Here is a 19678-nt window from a genome sequence, read left to right as displayed (position 1 = left end):
TACTTATAATACTACACCCACACTAGACAATAATTAGTAGCTGCACATGCGCATTGTGTAATCAGTAATGGCAGCCCCACCCTCAAACTCACTTGCAAACTCAGAGGTGTGGCTTGGTGAGACCCACGTGGATTTGATTCTGTCCTAGCTAGCTGGGAAGAGGAGATCGGGAGTATCTTGAGCTTCCACATTCATGCTGAACATCAAGCTGAGAGGTGTACACACACTGGGACACTATGCAGCTGCTGCTTGCAAACAGAAAGTGTTAAGTAAGTGTTTCCCCTCTGCTGTAGCCTCTACCTCTGTTTAATTATACTTTAATAATTCATCAGGTTTTTCAACTGCTGTTTCCACTGTCAACAAGAGCAGTACAGCCAACCAATGGTTGCATCGGCAAACATGCAAGAAGCTGTCATCTCCACACACTGAGCAAGGTGTCATAGCAACTATCGACAGCTTCGTTTCTGCTGGAATGGTAAATTAAACATTGTTGCCTACAATTTCAATACGTTGTAATTATACTTGAGCATATTAATATCTTGTATAGCACAGACTGATCGGTTGTTCTGATCAGTTGTTACATTATTGACTATTGAATTCCCACCACCTTCCAATTGTAACTGGTATATTTATTGGATGTGGTGTACAGGTGCAAGAAGCAGAGCCCTTGTTCAATCTTTATCGTCGTCAAGGCCACCAATTTGATGTAGACGTTTACAACATACTGCTAGATGCTTGGGCAGCACAGGTACTTGCATGTATTGGGCAGACAATAGTCTATGTTATGTTTTTACTGCCGTAGACATATAGTCCAATTTTATTTTCCCTTCAGTCCAACAAGATCAGAGCCAGTGTGTTGTATGATACAATGCCTGGGGACAGAGTGGAGAGGAGCATTCAAACATACGCTATCATGCTTGCTCTGTGTGCACAGTACGTTGCAGTACATTTCTGATTGGTTTATATATGTAGTCTCTACTACTCTAATAGATTTGAGGACTGGAGCTGTGCCAGTGAAATTTGTGAAGAGCTGAAAAGCAAGGTAGATATGCCAATAGCTACACTAGATTTGTTCCAGAGATGGGGATATTTATATATACAATCATGCTTTTTTGCTCAGGGTCATAAACTGGAGAGCATACTGCATACAGCAAGCCTCTCTCGTCATGACACTCAACTGGTCTTAAAGGTATGCATTATTATCTGAACCAAAAGTTGCTAAAATTTTGTAGTTTTATCTCTTCACACACTGGTATTTATTTAGTGGTTGTAAATGTAGTGGTTGTAAATGTATTTGATTTCTCTATTCAGGTACTGAGTCACTTTGGGGTGACCCCTATGACCCCTCCTCCGCCCGAAGTAGTCTATCCCAGAGTGGTGCAATCGTTGTATAAACAGTGGAGACAAGATACCCAATCTGGAAAGGTACTGCCACCATGCATTCTACGTGTACTCAGGATGGAGATTATTTTTGCTAGTCGTTTTTTGCAGGAACTCTCCCACCCTCCAGTCTTGAAAGAACTGTTCAAAGATGAGGGCTCTCTGAAACGCTGTCTAGAGAACCAGCTCGACATTGAGCGGAAGGTACAGTGTTTCCAACTCTCCTTGTTTTGTGTGTTTTGCTCATCTGCTTGAACACATTCACTGTCAGTATTGTACCTCACATTGTTCAGGTTGTACATGGACACATTTGCTGTGATTATACTAAGCTGTTTATTTTATAGAGTTTCGAGGTCGTTCGTTCGATTGCAGTTACAACCCGCAAAGCGACCAAGGATATCAACGTAAAGGTACTAGTCAAAAAATGTACTTACATGTACATAATTATAGTTTATGGGTATGATATAGGAGGTACTGAAGGAACTGCGCCAGTCTTGGAAGGAGCAGCTCACTGCGGTTATAAAGAACGACATAGAAGAGTTCCGAGCCATCATTGAGCTTATACCAGGTTCATTGAATCGTGTTCAATCAATCCAATTTGCAAACGTTCCCTAAACTTAGATTTGAGTGGCACCTTCCGTGGTCCAAAGCAGTTTCCCTTCCTAGCTCTGTTGCCAGCTGAAGATTGGGCAAGCCTTCTGGTTGACCAGGTACATTTGTATGACTTATTTCCCATGAAACTGTAGCTATGTTACTTGTAGACAGCACCATATGTTCTTGTTATTCTCCTGTTTACATGTGTTCATGCTTGTAGCTGCAAAATTATAATCTCTATGACTACACGTAAGACACGTTTACACTTGTATAGGCCATGCAATTAAAACAGTTACTTGTACAAAACATGTGGCTAAAAATCCTATTCATTGATCACACACTTGTCTGTCTTGCTGGTACGTTCATAGCAATAAAGAGTTCTACTTCAGTACAGTACACGTGTTACTTCATTCATACACGTGTAGGTGCTGATGTCGCTCATAGCACACCCAGATGGCATGCCCATACAGTACGTGAATAGGCAGGTGGGACAAGCTGCATGGACCAAGTACTCTGTCATCAGGAAGGAGAAGAGGGGACTCTTGGACAAGGTGAGTGTGTGCATGGTGGTCATAAGCTATTAGCCTTGCTGGTGTCCGTATATAGACTGCAAATTATCTGTTTTGCTTGCTATCTTTGAACGCTGATAACTTAATTGAGCCATAAATTATTATGTTAAGCATAGTTATTGCGATTAGCATTGTTCATTTTGTACTTCTAGATTCAGTTGATGTATGAGCAGTACATTGAGAAGCTCCAGTCTCCAGTCCATTCCAACAGACCAGAACGAGAGATCTGGAATGAGACAAACTGGAACACAATATCCTATGGATCACTGGTAAAGCATATACCATACACTACATGTACATACTACACACAATAATTGTTTCCTTACCTGTTTCTATAGGAATGTGACCCACCCAAATGGACAAGAGTTATCAGCAGTCATGTAAGTACATGTACATCAACGGATTATCACCAGGAGCTTAAATACTGTCGAATTGAATGTATACATGTAGCTGTACGTACGCATGATTCAGCACTTGAACTGTGTTTGTTTATGGCCCAGGTTGTGAGTGCTCTGCTGGAGAGACTACTGGAGGTGGCCACTGTGCCAGTCAACTTTGCCAAACCACAGTGAGTCATGATAACCTCTGGGAGGAGGGTGGGTAGCTCGATCCTGTCCTGTGGTTGAATCAAAACAGTCCTTTCTATATTCTTGTATATACGTATAGATTGTGTTTCTCTAATTAATGCAAATGCTGTGGTACTACTGTGCATGTACTATATTCTTGTATATACGTAGATTGTGTTTCTCTAATTAATGCAAATGCTGTGGTACTACTGTACATGTACTATATTCTTGTATATACGTAGATTGTGTTTCTCTAATTAATGCAAATGCTGTGGTACTACTGTACATGTACTATATTCTTGTATATACGTATAGATTGTGTTTCTCTAATTAATGCAAATGCTGTGGTACTACTGTACATGTACATGTAAGTAGCAGCCAATACGTAATACTCTACCTGATCGATGTACATGTACGTGCAGTACGTACTGTGTATACATATCTTGTGTCCTGCACTGCAGTGGCCCCAGACAGTCTGCCTTTGAACATCTCATAATCACTCCCGAACCAGAGGAGGATAAGAGATTCGAACCACTCGACAATTACAAAAAGATGGGATTCATTCGAGCCACTAAAAGTCTCTACAGCTTTGCCAGACACTACCACAAGGACACGGTAAGAATTGATCCAAACTCAACATTTGGGCCCCAAAAATTGCTGCTTTTATGTAAGGATGCATTGTGCTATACACAGGAGGAGTTCTTGCATGTGAGCAGTTTTCTACTCCCTATGTTGGTCCCCCCTCGACCCTGGACCGCCCCCCACATGGGAGGCTACCTCCTCTCTCCGTGTACGTTGGCCAAAACTGTATAATTGTATCTGGTGTAATTATGAGTACTCATGTGTACTATAGCTGTGTTTCTTCTTCACAGTTGCAATCATTCGTTGCCCTGAGGATACGTACCAACACCAGCTGCTACTGGAGCAAGCTAATAACCTCAATGCTGTCTATGACTCTCTCAATTATATCGGCAATTGCCCCTGGGCAGTCAATGGACCGGTAAGCTATTTAAATTTTAGGCGAACATCCAATCTCTATTATTTTATATATCTGCCAGATCCTAGGGGGTGGGGAAAATTACCCCCTCGCCCGCCCCCTACGCAGCAGGTGTATTCAATTAGTCCATTTCTTTCGTTCCAACATAGATACTGGATCTGGTGATTCAGTTGTTCAACGGAGGTGGGGACACCAAGCTGGAGATACCGTCCTGCTCTGAGTTCATTCTGTAAGCTCACCCATTTTTGAGATTTTCATTATCAAACAACCTCTTCACAGTATTTTACTGCATGGTATTCTTTGTAATTGTGTAAGTCTAGAGAAACCTAATCATGGTCATGTCCTCTATTTGTGTAGTGAGAAGAGCACGAGGTTATTGAGTGCTGAGGAGTTGAAACAACGGAACAAAGTTGCACGAGAAAGTTTCTCTCTCTGGATGGACATGCTGTATCGACTGTCACTGGCCAATCATGTTCGTCCATTTAATCATGTGACTCTTTTGTAGCTAATAACTCAGCCTGTAGTGTATCAATTGATGGTTTTTAGTCATTCTTGAAGCAAACGTTTATGTTGTTTTTTCATGCGCAGTACCGAGATAAAGTGTTTTGGTTGCCGCACAACATGGACTTCAGGGGAAGAGTCTACCCAATACCACCACACCTCACACACATAGGTGAGTGGTCATACGTGCATGTGACTGTACATTTAATCTACGCACATGTAGTTTTACAGTAATTAGTGAATGAAAATTTGCTAATTTAACGTAAACCATACAAATGTGAACACTATAGTGTTGTTTCGTTGGAACCCTAGCTGTTATTATCTGTCTCTATTGTTGACAGCAATGGATGTTGGGAGGGCTATGCTCAAGTTTGGAGTGGGGTACCCCCTGGGAGAGGGGGGGCTCGATTGGCTGAAGATACACATCATCACGCTACAAGGGGCAAAGAAAAAGTATTTGAGAGTGCCTGTTTTGTTGTAAAATTGTGCCCAATATAAATTTTGTACACTCTTAATGTGCAGGGAATCAATGGAAGTCAGACTACAGTTTGCTAATGACATTATTGATGATATCATCGACTCTGCAGACAATCCTCTCACAGTAGGTCCCTATATATAACACGTACTCATCTTAACAAGCAATCATCCAATTTTCAATTAGCTGCATACACTTAAACGATACCTCGTCTGAATTATTTTCGCTATGATATTGTATACGTATTGTGTGTACATATTCTCGTTTTTGTTATCCGATAATTCTCGTTTGTTAACAATAACTTGTCTTCATGTAGGGCAAGAAGTGGTGGCAGAGTGGAGATGACCCGTGGCAAGTGCTGGCTTGTTGTGTGGAGATAGCCAATGCCATCAGGTCAGGAGACCCCTCCTCTTTTGTTAGCCACCTTCCAGTACATCAGGTGAGTACTTTAATACACCCTTGCATTTCACACGGCCAATACATTGTCACGGCTGATAAAATAACTTATTGTGCATGGATCTCTGATCACCCCTATAATTGTACTAATGTAGATATAGTTCACCATGTCCCCCCCCCCCCCCCCCCCATACATGTTATAATGTATACTAAAATGATGTCATGCATGTAGGATGGCTCATGCAATGGACTACAGCACTATGCTGCCATGGGTAGGGACTACCTTGGTGGTAAACAGGTGAGCATGTACATTGTGAGCTATAGGCTAGCTTAATCATATATAGCTGTGTTGTCTATAGGTCAACTTGATTCCTCAAGATCAACCAGAAGATACCTACGCAGCAGTTGCATCAGTGGTAAGCTAATGATTCGTGTAGCATAATTATGCAGGGTTTCACCTAGGATTAAAAGTTTGGGGGGGAGGTTGACGCACGCCGCAAAATGTTTGGCCACTCCCACATTCTTTTGTTGACCACACACCCTATTACATGCTAGTGCATCACAGTAGATCTAGTTACATATTGTACATCATATACTAATGTGATGATGTCATTATTTTTGGGGGGAAGGTTCACCCCAGCCCCCCCCCCACTAGATGAACCCTGATATGTATTACATACCGTATTAATTTACTTGATTAAACGCCCGGGCGTTTATTTCAGATCGAAGTCTTTAGAGGGGGCGTTTAAACGAGGAGGGCGTTTATTGTTATGTCTACTCCAAAACTCTTGCACAGCAGCAGTTATTGTGCTCTTCTTGGGCTGCTGTCTCAGCTTAAATTTAAGTCATAGGAGTGCCCTCTGTGTCTGTATTTCTCTCTCTGCCATCGATGCATCATAAAGAGTATTATTATTCTATGCTGCCATGCTTGCAACTGGGTTCCATGTGCTATTTCAGTTCCACCCACAGTGCCACGCCCCATATATGGGCGATTATTTAAGATGGGCATTTATTGACAAAGACAGAGCTTTTACCCTGGGTGTTTATTCAAGGAGGGCGTTTAATCAAGTAAATACAGTACATAATTATATACACCGTAAATATAATTAGTATAAGTATAGATCTACGGTATTATATATTATCTACTTGACAGTTACAGTTATTCTTGTCTCTACTGTACATGAGAGAGGTATCTATCATAGACCTCCTCCACCACTCTGTGTGCATTGTAGTCCTCGTCTCTAACTCTCCTCTTATACCAGCGAGCCAGGAGGCAGTACAGGACCAATCCAATCACACTCAGTGCAGTATATATTGATGGGAAAGTGTAAATTGGAAAATGTTTTCCATTTCGTAGCAATTCAACAAAGTAGTTCAGAGATAGTGAGAGAAACAATAGAAACATCGTATAGCCAGTTAGAAGTCCTCGCATGTTGTATGGTGACTGGGCACACACAAATTCCAGTATCCCGTTTATTAGGAGTACAAGTAATAAGCCACTCGGAGCCCCCATTGCAAAAACTGGTCCTCCAAAATGTTGATAAAAGTGTGCAATCAAATTAAGTAGCCTCGATCCCAGGCCTTACTTTTTCTTGCTGTTGTCACTGTTCATCCATAAATCATAAGAAAGACATAGTGAGGCAGCAAAGAAAGAAATGGGCGTACAGTTAAGAAAAAGTAAGGCCTGGTTTAGGAAATCGCGTGATCCACAAGGATTTTTATGAACGTGGGCGATATGTAGCCCACAATCATGACGTAAGGTATTCTCCCACGCATTCAGAGTTAATAAAACTGTACTGAGACAACCACCCAAGCTGTGCTGCAAGTCAGATCAGAGAACCAGCGTGGCCAGCTCTGGTGGCAGTAGCTACCTGCTATATGATAATGATGACTAAGATCTATACTAGCATGTAGAAAGACACAAGAAAAGGTAATAGTCTGATAGAATCTGAACACACAATCTAGACTAGTAGATCATCTAGCTAAGCCTAAGGTATATAGCTAGCTATAGTGCTTGCAAACTTCCAGTTCCAAGTCCATGTCCAGCTTGCTGCAGGCAAAGTTTTATTAGTCATAGATATCTGCGTGGGCAGTCCAACATCTCTAGCTCAGCATGCCCACGCTCATTTTCATCCTTCTACCACCCTTCTACCCTCACGCGACTTCCCGATACAGGCTCTCCTTTTTCCTAACTCTACGTCTATTTCTTTCTTTATTCCTCCAATTAATACCGTATTTTATCTCATTGAACGATTAAGACAGTATTTTATCTTATTGAACGATTGTGATAAAGAACAGAAAAAGGAGAGCCTGTGTAGAGGCTACAAATTAAGCACATTCAATAACAAATTCAATAAAACCGCACATCCAATTCGCCGGATAGAGCTGAGTGCTCTGTTTCTTATGAGTGGATACACAATGCAAATTTGTAGACAACTGTTGTAACAATATCACTCCACCAAAAGCTCAAACTAAAAGTGTATATGATACTTGATGTACAACTGTGTTAGTAGTGCATGTTAGAGAGAGTAAGATGCAACAACACTTCCCAGTTTACATAGTTATCAGCTATGATACCTAGTGTGAACATATTCCAACACGCTGTTAAAGTGATAAATATTGGGAAAGATATCACAAGTATTCTTAGGAAGGTTTTCACATCTTCAACTTGCTCTATAGTGAATGGACCACCATATTTTGTCTTCCCCAGGTCCAGTCTAGAGGGTACGTCTTCCTCCCAGTATGTGAGAGCACTGCGATAAATAGGAGCCTTGTGCTTGGCTGCGAACTTGAGAACTTGGTAGATGGTTTTGATGGCTTTAGGCGACTTTGGTTCTATAATTAGCCATTTTGGATCTAACAAAAACAAAATAACTACCATACAAGTCACTGGAAATAAGCTAAATAGGAGCTCTTTTCTGATTGGCGAACTGCAATACACGAGCATATTTGATAGCCAGTCAGCAATCCAACATCCAAGAATGAGTGAAAACACAAACCAACCGATGAAACTTGAAATGTTGGTGGATGAAGCATCTGGCATTTGATCTAGACCATAGATAGAGTAGAGAGGGATTGGAAACGGAAGTGATTCACGTGATGTTTTACAATGAAGTCTACGTAGTGGCTCTGGGACCATCCGTGTATCTCATCATAACTCCCGCAAAAGCCCGGGAAACTTATTGTGTCTAAAGCATACATCTCAGAGCTACCCCCATTACTGAATCACATGCCCCCTGATAGTATAGGTATCAATGGGAAACAAAATCTCGATTGTCGTGAAGTAGCTAGAGGTACACAGAGCGCTTTTTCATGCTTGTGTTCCTATAGTACCTTTGATATAGCTAAGGCTTTGTAACTAAATAGTGTCCTGTATCCCAAATGGCCTCAAGTATTAGAGAAAGTTAATGTTTAGCAGCAGAACTGCTCATGGACTTTTTACAGAGAGCAAAACAATTCTCATGAATTATTCATGTTTAGCCCTCGTGTTAAAAAGTAAGCCTCGGTTAAAACCGCGGAGATACACGGATGGTACCTTCGAGGGTACTTCCGTTTCCAATCCCTCTTTACTCTATCTATGTCTAGACCAAGTTGTAAGGCTGTCATTATACAAACTGCTATACTTGCTATACCCACTGCGACTACTAGTGCTATGATGACAGCACTTGTGTATCTTAGTGCAATAGAGTTTATCATAGGAGCACAGAGATTACTGATGCACGTGATTATCGATGTGACTACTAAAAAGAAGCAGCTGATTTTAAAGACTCTGTAGTTCCCTAGCTTAGCATCTGCTAACCATCCTATACAACTGGGATGGTAATGTAAACTAGAAATGGTATTACAATGAACATTAGAGAAACAGTTTCCCTGTTCAATCTTCCTTCTACTGCATGTGAGGCAAATCCTCCCATATCTGTCCCATAAGACCACACAGCCGCACTGATAAGTGTAGTCCACAATAGAATAAGAAATGCTCCTTTTGAATAGAACCACCTCACTTGATACTTGCATCTCTTTCTTATCACTGGCTTTGTATGGTCTCTTGAGCTGCTGTTAGTGGAGTCCATTCTTTCACTTATTTCATGCAGGCTGATGCTATGTGTCAACTGTTCCTCTGGTTTTAATACTTTTGGCCTGCTACACAATGTGCTGCTGATGAACAAACAGTGTTTCAGTCGATCCCAACAATGAAGATGATAATCGATTGTGCAATACTTAATAATTATTATGATCATGTGTAATTAGTTCACTTCTGTCAAACGTGACTCGTGTACTACATCTTTGCCAATACAGGTGGAACAGCTACGCAAGAAAGATGCGGACAATGGTCATGAGATTGCCACAATACTGGAAGGAAAAATCAATAGAAAAGTAAATACACACACTCCCTCCCAACTATATTGTCATTGCATGTATACTTTCGATTGTACAGGTTGTCAAGACTACAGTGATGACTGTTGTGTACGGTGTTACATGGATTGGGGGACGATTGCAAATTGAAGTGTGTTTTGATAATAATAATAACCGTATGTAGTAGTTCGTGCATTTAATACATGTAACCACAGAAACAAATTGATGGTCATGTGCCGGATGACCAGCTCTGGAACTGTTCTAACTATCTGGTGGGGAACGTGTTTGCTTCTCTGAGGGAGTCCTTTGCCAACGCTCGGTTCATTCAAGTGAGTGTGTGTTCTATTTCACTTGTGTGTACACCTTGACTAATCTCTCTCTTCTGCAGGATTGGTTGGCATCCAGTGCTCGTAAAGTGTCTCTGGCTGGACGACCAATGGAATGGATCACTCCTCTGGGCCTGCCCATAGTGCAGCCTTACCACAAGCAAGTCATGAAACAGGTATAAAGAGAAGGACTGTTCATGCAGTAGGTGGCTGGATTTTTTATTCAGAATGATTATTGACTGTATACTTTTCTCTATAATTATATGCTTCCTGCAGGCTTATGTGAAGTTACAGTCTGTTGCTCACACCACCTCCTCTGACTTCACCACACCCCCTGACACCAGACGGCAGAAAATGGGGATGCCCCCTAATTTCGTCCACTCAATTGACTCCACCCACATGATGCTCACCTCCCTACACTGTCACAGGTGAGATCATTACATGTACTAGTTTTACAGTTTAAAATGCATTTTTTACCTTATATGTACCATACCACTTGTATTTTTGATTAATGGCTGTCAGGGTGTCATACAGGCTGTCATACAGGGTGTCATACAGGATATTGAAGTAGAGGGGGGAAATAAGAAAAGTAACTAGAACATTTTGGTTAACTGTTAGTTCAATACCCTGTTAGTATGTAAAATTGCCAGCTATGGACCGGCCCCAACTAGTACCTAGATATCCCTCCTTTTCCCCTCCCCTGTATGACACCCTGGCTGTAGATTTTTGGTTACCAAATTGTTTGTAGCTTGCTGTGTTTACACGTTCTCTCACATGTGCATTTTTAATCAATGGCATTTGCTTCAACAAGTAATTAAAGTTTGTGTTCTACAATTGTATACATGTAGTAAATGTACGATAACTATAGCACACCATGCAGGGCTGGTGTTCCATTTGTTGCTGTTCATGATAGCTACTGGACACACCCCTGCTTTGTGAACAAGATGAACCAGGTATGTTATCTTCTCATAAGATGGCTGCAGCTTTGGTAAGTTTTGTCCCTCCATTACAGTTCTGTAGAGAGCAGTTTGTGGCGCTTCATGAAGAGCCAATACTGGAGGACCTGGCTGATGCCTGGGAGGAGAAGTATGGAAGACTAGAGTGAGTTCGTGTTTCTGTTTGAACAATGGAGTACGTATATAACTCTATAATATATAACTCTATAATGTACATGTAGCAACAGGTATGCCTTCTGTGTGTGTAGGTACAAGGAAATTCAACCAGCCAGAAAGGTCAAGTGTCAGTTCAGAGATCCATTTCCTAGCATTGGTGAGCTAATAATTATTATTATAAGTTGCTCCCATTACCATAGTGTACTTAATGTCATGTTTACTACATCTCAGGTGATCTCAATCTGAAGCAAGTGCTGAAATCAACTTATTTTTTCTCCTAACTATTTCTACTGCATGCATGTGGACAGTCTAACAACTATATCAGGTTTTCATTACAATAATCTTTCTTTATCTATATAGTTTCAATTGCTTGTATCATTTCTTTAATATAGTGAGTATATTTAATATAACAAAATAATTACTGCATGTGAACAAATGCATGGAGGTTTTCTAACTATGAAACCATACAAACTGGCAAGTGGTTGCCGTACATGCAGCGGGAAATTTTAGTGAAGTGCAAAATTTCAGAGATGACGCAAAAATTAAACTGGGATAAACTCGTCATGGAGCTGTGTAAAGAAAAACTCGTGACAAAATTAATAACTGTTTTGTCATAAATATGGTCTAATTATTATGATCCAGGGTTCAATATAATTTTTTTTATTATCAAAGTTCAATTTGATTGTTGATATGTCATGGAGAATTGATATTAAAAATGCAATGCTATAAATTGTCACATAGATAAATGTAGGATGGCTCGTGCAATGGACTACAGCACTATGCCGCCATGGGTAGGGATTACCTTGGTGGTAAACAGGTGAGCATGTATATTGTGAGCTAGGCTAGCTTAATCATAATTTTATATAGCTGTGTTCCATAGGTCAACTTGATTCCTCAAGATCAACCAGAAGATATCTAAGCAACAGTTGCATCAGTGGTAAGCTGTAATGATTCGTGTAGTGTTAGTACATAATAGTTAGATACTGTTTAGGAGGTATCTATGGGAATTATAAGCCCAAAGGCCTGCTGTAGTATCCCGAGCGAAGCGAGGGTACTACAAGTGCCTGCGGGCTTATAATTCCCATAGATACCGACTAAATAGTATCTAACGAGTTTAGTTGCTAGGTTTATTTCAAAAACTAACCGAAAGAATGGACGCGAACGAAGACCTAGGCCTAGACAAGCTCTTTTCTGAAGAAGTACTCGGCATAATAATGACCGAGCCCATAGGCATAGACCGCGCCCTCTACGACATAAATGTGGAGGCAGAGCTGGCTACTCTTTCTACAGAACAAAGAAAGGAGGAGGAGCTGGACGAGCCAACAGAACCTGCACAATCTTCTCTACCTAACTCAAAGCGAATGAAGCAAAGTGTCTGCAGGCCTCTTATCACGGCAGGTGCAGTGTACAGTTTGGATAGTGATATCTGCATAAGGTGAATAATTAGAATGGAAATCCGGGATTGACCTGTTCAAGGATGCTTGTTTTGCTGACTTTTGAGTGTGCCTAGACTCCGAAATGAAGCGCTTGCAGAGAGCTGGACTAGGGTCACAAAAGAAGGCTGAACCTCTAATACATACTCCGTGCAACTGCTGCTACTAGACTCTACAACGCTGGAGTGGACGAACAAATGATAATGGAAACAACTGGACACCGAAGCTTGGAAGGAGTTCGCAGCTACAAGAGAACTTCTGAGTGTCAAAAGAAGTCAGTTTCAGACATCCTCAACGTAAAGCCAATTAACATACTGGCACACACTGATCACTCACAGATGGCAGTGCAACAGAAATCACAAACCAACTGCTGTCAATTTATGCCTCCAAACTTTAACTTTAGTGCCTGCAACGTTATACCATCAATCTCTCTATGCCTACATCCAACAACCAACGTATTAACAGCGACTGAACATTATAATTTTTTATCATTACCAAAAACAGAACAGTTACTTCTCATTGTTTTTTATAATACAATCTACAAAAAACATGTTTGAAAAACACAAAAATTAATAATGAATGGTTGTTGTGAACATGAAAATTACAGGTTTATATGAGAATTTACAGGTTAATATGGGAAATATAAACCCTGTACTGACCAATCAGATTGCTGGATTCTGGGCTACTAGTAACTAAATGCATGTATTAGTATAGTTACTACAACTATAGTTACTCTTGTCTGTACTGTACATGAGAGAAGTATCGATCATAGACCTCCTCCACCACTCTGTGTGCATTGTAGTCCTCGTCTCTAACTCTCCTTTTATACCAGCGAGCCAGGAGGCAGTACAGGACCAATCCAATCACACTCAGTGCAGTATATATTGAAGGGAGAGTATATATTCCATTTCGTAGCAATTCAACAAAGTAATTCAGAGATAGCGAGAGAAATAATAGAAGCATCGTGTAGCCAGTCAGAAGTCTGATTATGTTAAGGCCTTATGATTTTAATACTTTTGGGAATTGTTTGTGAAATGTACTAGGTGTATGTTGATTACATGATAAAAAAGTAAACAATCCTACTACAATGTGCTGCTGATGAACAAACAGTGTTTCAGTCCCAACAATGAAGATGATAAACATCTAAAATCGGTTGTGAAAATACTTAGTTATGTGTAATCACTCTCTCAAACGTTACTCATGCCACTACATCCAACCATAAATAAAGTAGAGAGGGATTGGAATACCCTCAAAGTACCATCCGTGTATCTCCGCGGTTTTAATCGAGGCTTACTTTTAACACGAGGGCTAAACATAAATAATTCATGAGAATTGTTTTGGAAGTCCACGAGCAGTTCTGCTGCTAAAAATCAACTTTTATCTCATACTTGAGGCCATTTGGGTCACAGGACACGATTTAGTTACACAGCCTTAGCTATATCATAGGTACTATAAAAACACGAATGAAAAAGCGCTCTGTGTATGCCTCTAGCTACTTCACGACAATAAAGATTAGTTTCCAATTGATACCTACTTTCAGGGGGCATGCATGTGATTCAATAATGGGGATAGCTCTGAGGTGTATGCATTAGACACAATAAGTTTCCCGGGCTTTTGCGGGAGTTATGAGGAGATACACGGATGGTCCCAGAGCCACTATACGTAGACTTTATTGTAAAACATCACGTGAATCACTTCCGTTTCCAATCCCTCTCTACTCTATCTATGATCCAACACAGGTAGAACAGCTACGCAAGAAAGATGCAGACAATGGTCATGAGATTGCCATGATACTGGAAGGAAAAATTAATAGAAAAGTAATTTCACACAATCCCTCCCAATTAACTATTAACTATTAACATTAGTGCTTTTAATTCTACAGGTTGTCAAGACTACAGTGATGACTGTTGTGTACGGTGTTACATGGATCGGGGGACGATTGCAAATTGAAGTGTGTTTTGATAATAATAATAACTTGAAGTCTAGTATGATTCATGCATTAACAGATTCCTACATGTAACCACAGAAACAAATTGATGGTCATGTGCCAGATGACCAGCTCTGGAACTGTTCTAACTATCTGGTAGGGAATGTATTTGCTTCTCTGAGGGAGTCCTTTGCCAACGCTCGGTTCATTCAAGTGAGTGTGTGTTCCATTTCACTTCTGTGTACACCTTGTCTAATCTCTCCCTGCTGCAGGATTGGTTGGCGTCCAGTGCCCGTAAAGTGTCTCTGGCTGGACGACCAATGGAATGGATCACTCCTCTGGGCCTACCCGTAGTGCAGCCCTACCACAAGCAAGCCATGAAACAGGTAAAAGAGAAGGACTGTTCATGCAGTAGGTTGCTGGGTTTTCCTTGTTCAGAGTTATCAGAATATTGACTGTACTATACTTTCTCTATATATGCTTCCATGGCAGGCTTATGTGAAGTTACAGTCTGTTGCTCACACCACCTCCTCTGACTTCACTACACCCCCTGACACCAGACGGCAGAAGATGGGGATGCCCCCTAATTTCGTCCACTCAATTGACTCCATCCACATGATACTCACCTCCCTACACTGTCACAGGTGAGATCATTACATGTATAGTTTTACAGTTTAAAATGCATTTTTTACCTTATATGCACCGTACCATTTGTATTTTTGATTAATGGCTGTAGATTTTGGTCATCAAATTGTTTGTAGCTTGCTGTGTTTACACGTTCTCTTGCATGCATTTCTAATCAATGGCATTTGCTTCAACAAGTAATTGAAGTGCATGTTCGGTAGAACGGTATACGTAATTACGGTGCGTTTATGAATAATACGCTACCGTTTAGTAGTGTTTTTCTGACTCTGTAAAAACGGAACGTTACGTGCAACTGAAACGCAACGGGAACGTTTATATGAGGGCTACTGTACAATGGTATACATGCATGCATGTAGTAAATGTACAATAACTATAGCACACCATGCCATGATGTACGTACACTGTGCATGCATGCATCTGTTCCAAAGACTATGATGTCATTGTATACTTCCATGCAGGGCTGGTGTTCCATTTGTTGCTGTTCATGATAGCTACTGGACACACCCCTGCTCTGTGAATAAGATGAACCAGGTACGTGTGATCTTCCTATAAGATGGCTGCAGCTTTGGTAAGTTTTGTCCCTCCATTCCAGTTCTGTAGAGAGCAGTTTGTGGCGCTCCATGAAGAGCCAATACTGGAGGACCTGGCTGATGCCTGGGAGGAGAAGTATGGAGGACTAGAGTGAGTTGGTATTTCTGTTGATTAGTGTGTTTGAACAATAGAGTATATAACTCTATAATGTACATGTAGCAACAGGTATACATATGCCTTCTGTGTGTGGATGTAGGTACAAGGAAATTCAACCAGCCAGAAAGGTCAAGTGTCAGTTCAGAGATCCATTTCCTAGCATTGGTGAGCTAATATAAGTTGCTCCCATTACCATAGTGTACTTAATGTCATGTTTACTATACATCTCAATCTGAAGCAAGTGCTGGAATCAACTTATTTTTTCTCCTAACTATTTCTACTGCATGCATGTGGACAGTCTGTCACAACTATATCAAGTTTTCATTACAATAGTCTTTCTCGGTCTATATAGTTTCAATTGCTTGTATCATTTCTTTAATATAGTGAGTATTATAACAAGTTACTGTGAACAAATGCACGGAGGTTTTACAACTATGAAACCATACAAACTGACAAGTGGTTGCCGTACATGCAGCGGGAAATTTTCGTGAAGTGCAAAATTTCAGAGAAGACGCAAAAATTAAAACTGGGATAAACTCGTCATGGAGCTGGGTAAAGCTCAGTAGAAAATGGTGAAAGTAAAAACTCGTGACAAATAACTGTTTTATAGTCTATGATCCACCGTTCAATAATGAATATACATTTTTTGATTATCAAAGTTCAATTTGATTGTAAAGTCTTTGATATGTCATGGAGAATTGATATTAAAAATGCAATGCTATAAATTGACACATACAATTAATGTAGGATGGCTCGTGCAATGGACTACAGCACTATGCTGCCATGGGTATATAGGGACTACCTTGGTGGTAAACAGGTGAGCATGTACATTGTGAGCTATAGGCTAGCTTAATCATATATAGCTGTGTTCTATAGGTCAACTTGATTCCTCAAGATCAACCAGAAGATATATACCTACGCAGCAGTTGCATCAGTGGTAATTTTAATGATTCGTGTGTTAGTGTTAGTACATGTATTATAATAAATTATGTAGAACTACAGTACTATAGTTACTCTTGTCTCTACTCTACTGTACATGAGAGAGGTATCGATCGTAGACCTCCTCCACCACTCTGTGTGCATTGTAGTCCTCGTCTCTAACTCTCCTCTTATACCAGCGAGCCAGGAGGCAATACAGGACCAATCCAATCATACTCAGTGCAGTATATATTGAAGCGATGATGTGATGTGTAAATAATGTATGGTTCGAAAATAGTAGTAATCCGCTAAAGATGTTCAGAGAAAATGATAAAAACAATATAAACGTCATGTAGCCAGTCAGAAGTCCTCGCATGTTGTATGGTGACTGGGCACACACAAATTCTAGTATTCCATTTAATATGACTACAAACATGATGCCACTGAAAAATTCCACGACACAATGTAATACTAATCCCCATATATGTGGACAGAATTGTGCAGCCAAATATAGAGTATTCAGTATCACATTAAGTAGAGCCGTACCTCCAATTCGCCGGATAGAGCTGGGTACTTTATTTCTTACCAACGGATATAATGCAAGTTCGTAGAGAATTGTTGTAACAATACCACTCCACCAAGGGTTGAAGCTGAAAGTGTATACCATGCTTGATGTGCATTCAGTGATGTTCGAGTTGATAAGATGCAGTACTTCTATGCTAAGCCTTCCCACATCACTGTCAGCCATGAAACTGTGTGGGCTCATATACCCACATGCTGTTAAAATGATAAATATTGGTAAAGACATCACAAGTATTCTTAAGAAGATTTTCACATCTTCTACTTGCTCTATAGTGAACGGACCACCATATTTTGTCTTCCCCAGGTCTAGTCTAGAGGGTACGTCTTCCTCCCAGTATGTGAGAGCACTGCGATTAATAGGAGCCTTGTGCTTGACTGCAAACTTGAGAACTTTGTAAATGGTTTCGAGGGCTTTAGGCGACTTTGGTTCTATAATTAGCCATTTTGGAGCTAATAAAAACATCGTGGAACAAATAATTACCAAACACAATACTGGAAATAAGCTAAACAGTTGCACTTTCTGTATATCATTGATTGTCGAAGAGTTTATGCAATGAAGGAGAGTATTTGATAGCCAGTCAGCAATCCAACATCCAAGAATGAGTGAAAACATAAACCAACTGATGAAACTTGAAATGTTGGTGGAAGAAGCATCTGGCATTTGATCTAGACCAAGCTGTAAGGCTGTTATTATACAAACTGCTGTACTTGCTATACCCACTGCATATGCTAGCACTACTATGACTTTACGTGTGTACTGCAGTGCACTGAAGTTTATCTTTGTATCACAGAGAATATTGATGCAAATGGTTATCGATGCGACTACTAAAAAGAAGCAGCTAAATTTAAAGACTCTGTAGTTTCCAAGCTTAGCATCTGCTAACCATCCTACAGGTGGGATGGTAACATAAACTAGAAATGGTAGTACAATGAACACTCGAGAAAAAGTGTTCCTGTCAAAATCTATTCCTTCTATTAAGATTCTTTCTCCCAACATTGTCTCATAAGACCACACAGCCGCATTAAAAAGTGAGCTCCACAGTAGAACAAGAAATGCTCCTTTTGAATAGAACCACCTCACTTGATACTTGCACCTAGGCCTCTTTCTCATCACTGGCTTTGCATGGTCCCTTGAGCTGCTGTTAGTGGAGTCCATTCTCTCTCACTTACTTCAGGCTGATGCCTAACTATTCCTCTGAAAGTTAAATGTTCCTCTGATAATATATACTTTGGGAGTTTGTTTGTGAAAAGTATAGGTGTATTTTGATATACTCCTATACAACGTACTGCTGATGAACAAACAGAGATCCAGTCCCAACAATGAAGATGATAAACATTGATAATCGATTGTGCAATACTTAATAATTATTATGATCATGTGTAATTAGTTCACTGACTTCTCCGTTACTATGCTTCGCCAATACAGGTGGAACAGCTACGCAAGAAAGATGCGGACAATGGTCATGAGATTGCTATTTAGATGTATAGGTACGTGTGATCTTCCTAAGATGGCTGCAGCTTTGGTAAGTTTTGTCCCTCCATTCCAGTTCTGTAGAGAACAGTTTGTGGCGCTTCATGAAGAACCAATACTGGAGGACCTGGCTGATGCCTGGGAGGAGAAGTATGGAGGACTAGAGTGAGTTCATGTTTCTGTTGATTGGTGTGTTTGAACAATGGAGTATATATAACTCTATAATGTACATGTAGCAACAGGTATGCCTTCTGTATATGTACAAGGAAATTCAACCAGCCAGAAAGGTCAAGTGTCAGTTTAGAGATCCATTTCCTAGCATTGGTGAGCTAATACATAATGATTAAGTTGCTCCCATTACCATAGTATACTTCATGTCATGTTTACTACATCTCAGGTGATCTCGATCTGAAGCAAGTGCTGAAATCAACTTATTTTTTCTCCTAACTATTTCTACTGCATGCATGCATGTGGACAGTCTGTCATAACTATATCAGGTTTTCATTACAATAATCTTTCTCAATCTATATAGTTTCAAGTGCTTGTATCATTTCTTTAATATAGTGAGTAGCTATATTTAATATAACAAAATAATTACTGCATGTGAACAAATGCACAGAGGTTTTCTAACTATGAAACCATACAAACTGACAAGTGGTTGCCGTACATGCAGCGGGAAATTTTCGTGAAGTGCAAAATTTCAGAGAAGACGCAAAAATTAAAACTAGGATAAACTCGTCATGGAG

The 19678-nt window shown here is 40.3% G+C and overlaps 2 protein-coding genes across 3 annotated transcripts; both read left to right on the top strand.

The window, feature by feature from the left end:
- The first annotated feature begins 103 nt into the window (after positions 1 to 103).
- On the top strand, positions 104 to 11687 carry LOC135343247 (DNA-directed RNA polymerase, mitochondrial-like). 2 transcript variants are annotated; one of them, XM_064540242.1, is made up of 35 exons: positions 104 to 269; positions 333 to 475; positions 650 to 748; positions 833 to 933; positions 991 to 1042; positions 1121 to 1189; positions 1312 to 1425; positions 1492 to 1584; positions 1725 to 1790; positions 1849 to 1948; positions 2002 to 2090; positions 2400 to 2525; positions 2696 to 2812; positions 2882 to 2923; positions 3044 to 3111; positions 3571 to 3724; positions 3803 to 3899; positions 3982 to 4109; positions 4256 to 4335; positions 4464 to 4578; positions 4695 to 4779; positions 4949 to 5060; positions 5130 to 5208; positions 5399 to 5521; positions 5711 to 5776; positions 5838 to 5894; positions 9775 to 9852; positions 9914 to 9982; positions 10047 to 10160; positions 10220 to 10333; positions 10434 to 10585; positions 11038 to 11110; positions 11170 to 11258; positions 11362 to 11426; positions 11501 to 11687. In XM_064540242.1, exons 1-35 carry the CDS (start codon positions 194 to 196, stop codon positions 11548 to 11550), a joined length of 3255 nt encoding a protein of 1084 aa, XP_064396312.1. In that variant the 5' UTR covers positions 104 to 193; the 3' UTR covers positions 11551 to 11687. The 2 variants fall into 2 exon arrangements, with proteins under 2 accessions (XP_064396312.1, XP_064396311.1); XM_064540241.1 differs by having other exon boundaries at positions 973 to 1042.
- Positions 11688 to 12149: 462 nt separating this feature from the next.
- On the top strand, positions 12150 to 19643 carry LOC135343256 (DNA-directed RNA polymerase, mitochondrial-like). The gene is made up of 10 exons (XM_064540253.1): positions 12150 to 12206; positions 14442 to 14519; positions 14585 to 14653; positions 14729 to 14842; positions 14902 to 15015; positions 15122 to 15273; positions 15733 to 15805; positions 15867 to 15955; positions 16062 to 16126; positions 19330 to 19643. Exons 2-10 carry the CDS (start codon positions 14490 to 14492, stop codon positions 19377 to 19379), a joined length of 756 nt encoding a protein of 251 aa, XP_064396323.1. The 5' UTR covers positions 12150 to 12206; positions 14442 to 14489; the 3' UTR covers positions 19380 to 19643.
- Positions 19644 to 19678: the final 35 nt, after the last annotated feature.

This window comes from Halichondria panicea, chromosome 10, assembly GCF_963675165.1.
Source record: "Halichondria panicea chromosome 10, odHalPani1.1, whole genome shotgun sequence".
Lineage (NCBI taxonomy): Eukaryota > Metazoa > Porifera > Demospongiae > Suberitida > Halichondriidae > Halichondria > Halichondria panicea.
The sequence above is the reverse complement of the archived record's forward strand: the minus strand, read 5'-3'. Positions and strand labels throughout refer to the sequence as shown.

What these genes read in the sequence shown, in the direction of transcription:
- LOC135343247 (XM_064540241.1), top strand. Translation starts at nt 194, where the DNA reads ATGCTGAACATCAAGCTGAGAGGTGTACACACACTGGGACACTATGCA. An exon ending in GGGGACGATTGCAAATTGAA is followed by an intron (nt 9,983 to 10,046) that starts GTGTGTTTTGAT and finishes ATGTAACCACAG; the next exon opens with AAACAAATTGATGGTCATGT. An exon ending in ACAAGCAAGTCATGAAACAG is followed by an intron (nt 10,334 to 10,433) that starts GTATAAAGAGAA and finishes TGCTTCCTGCAG; the next exon opens with GCTTATGTGAAGTTACAGTC.
- LOC135343256 (XM_064540253.1), top strand. Translation starts at nt 14,490, where the DNA reads ATGATACTGGAAGGAAAAATTAATAGAAAA. An exon ending in GAGAAGTATGGAGGACTAGA is followed by an intron (nt 15,956 to 16,061) that starts GTGAGTTGGTAT and finishes GTGTGGATGTAG; the next exon opens with GTACAAGGAAATTCAACCAG. An exon ending in AGATCCATTTCCTAGCATTG is followed by an intron (nt 16,127 to 19,329) that starts GTGAGCTAATAT and finishes ACTACATCTCAG; the next exon opens with GTGATCTCGATCTGAAGCAA.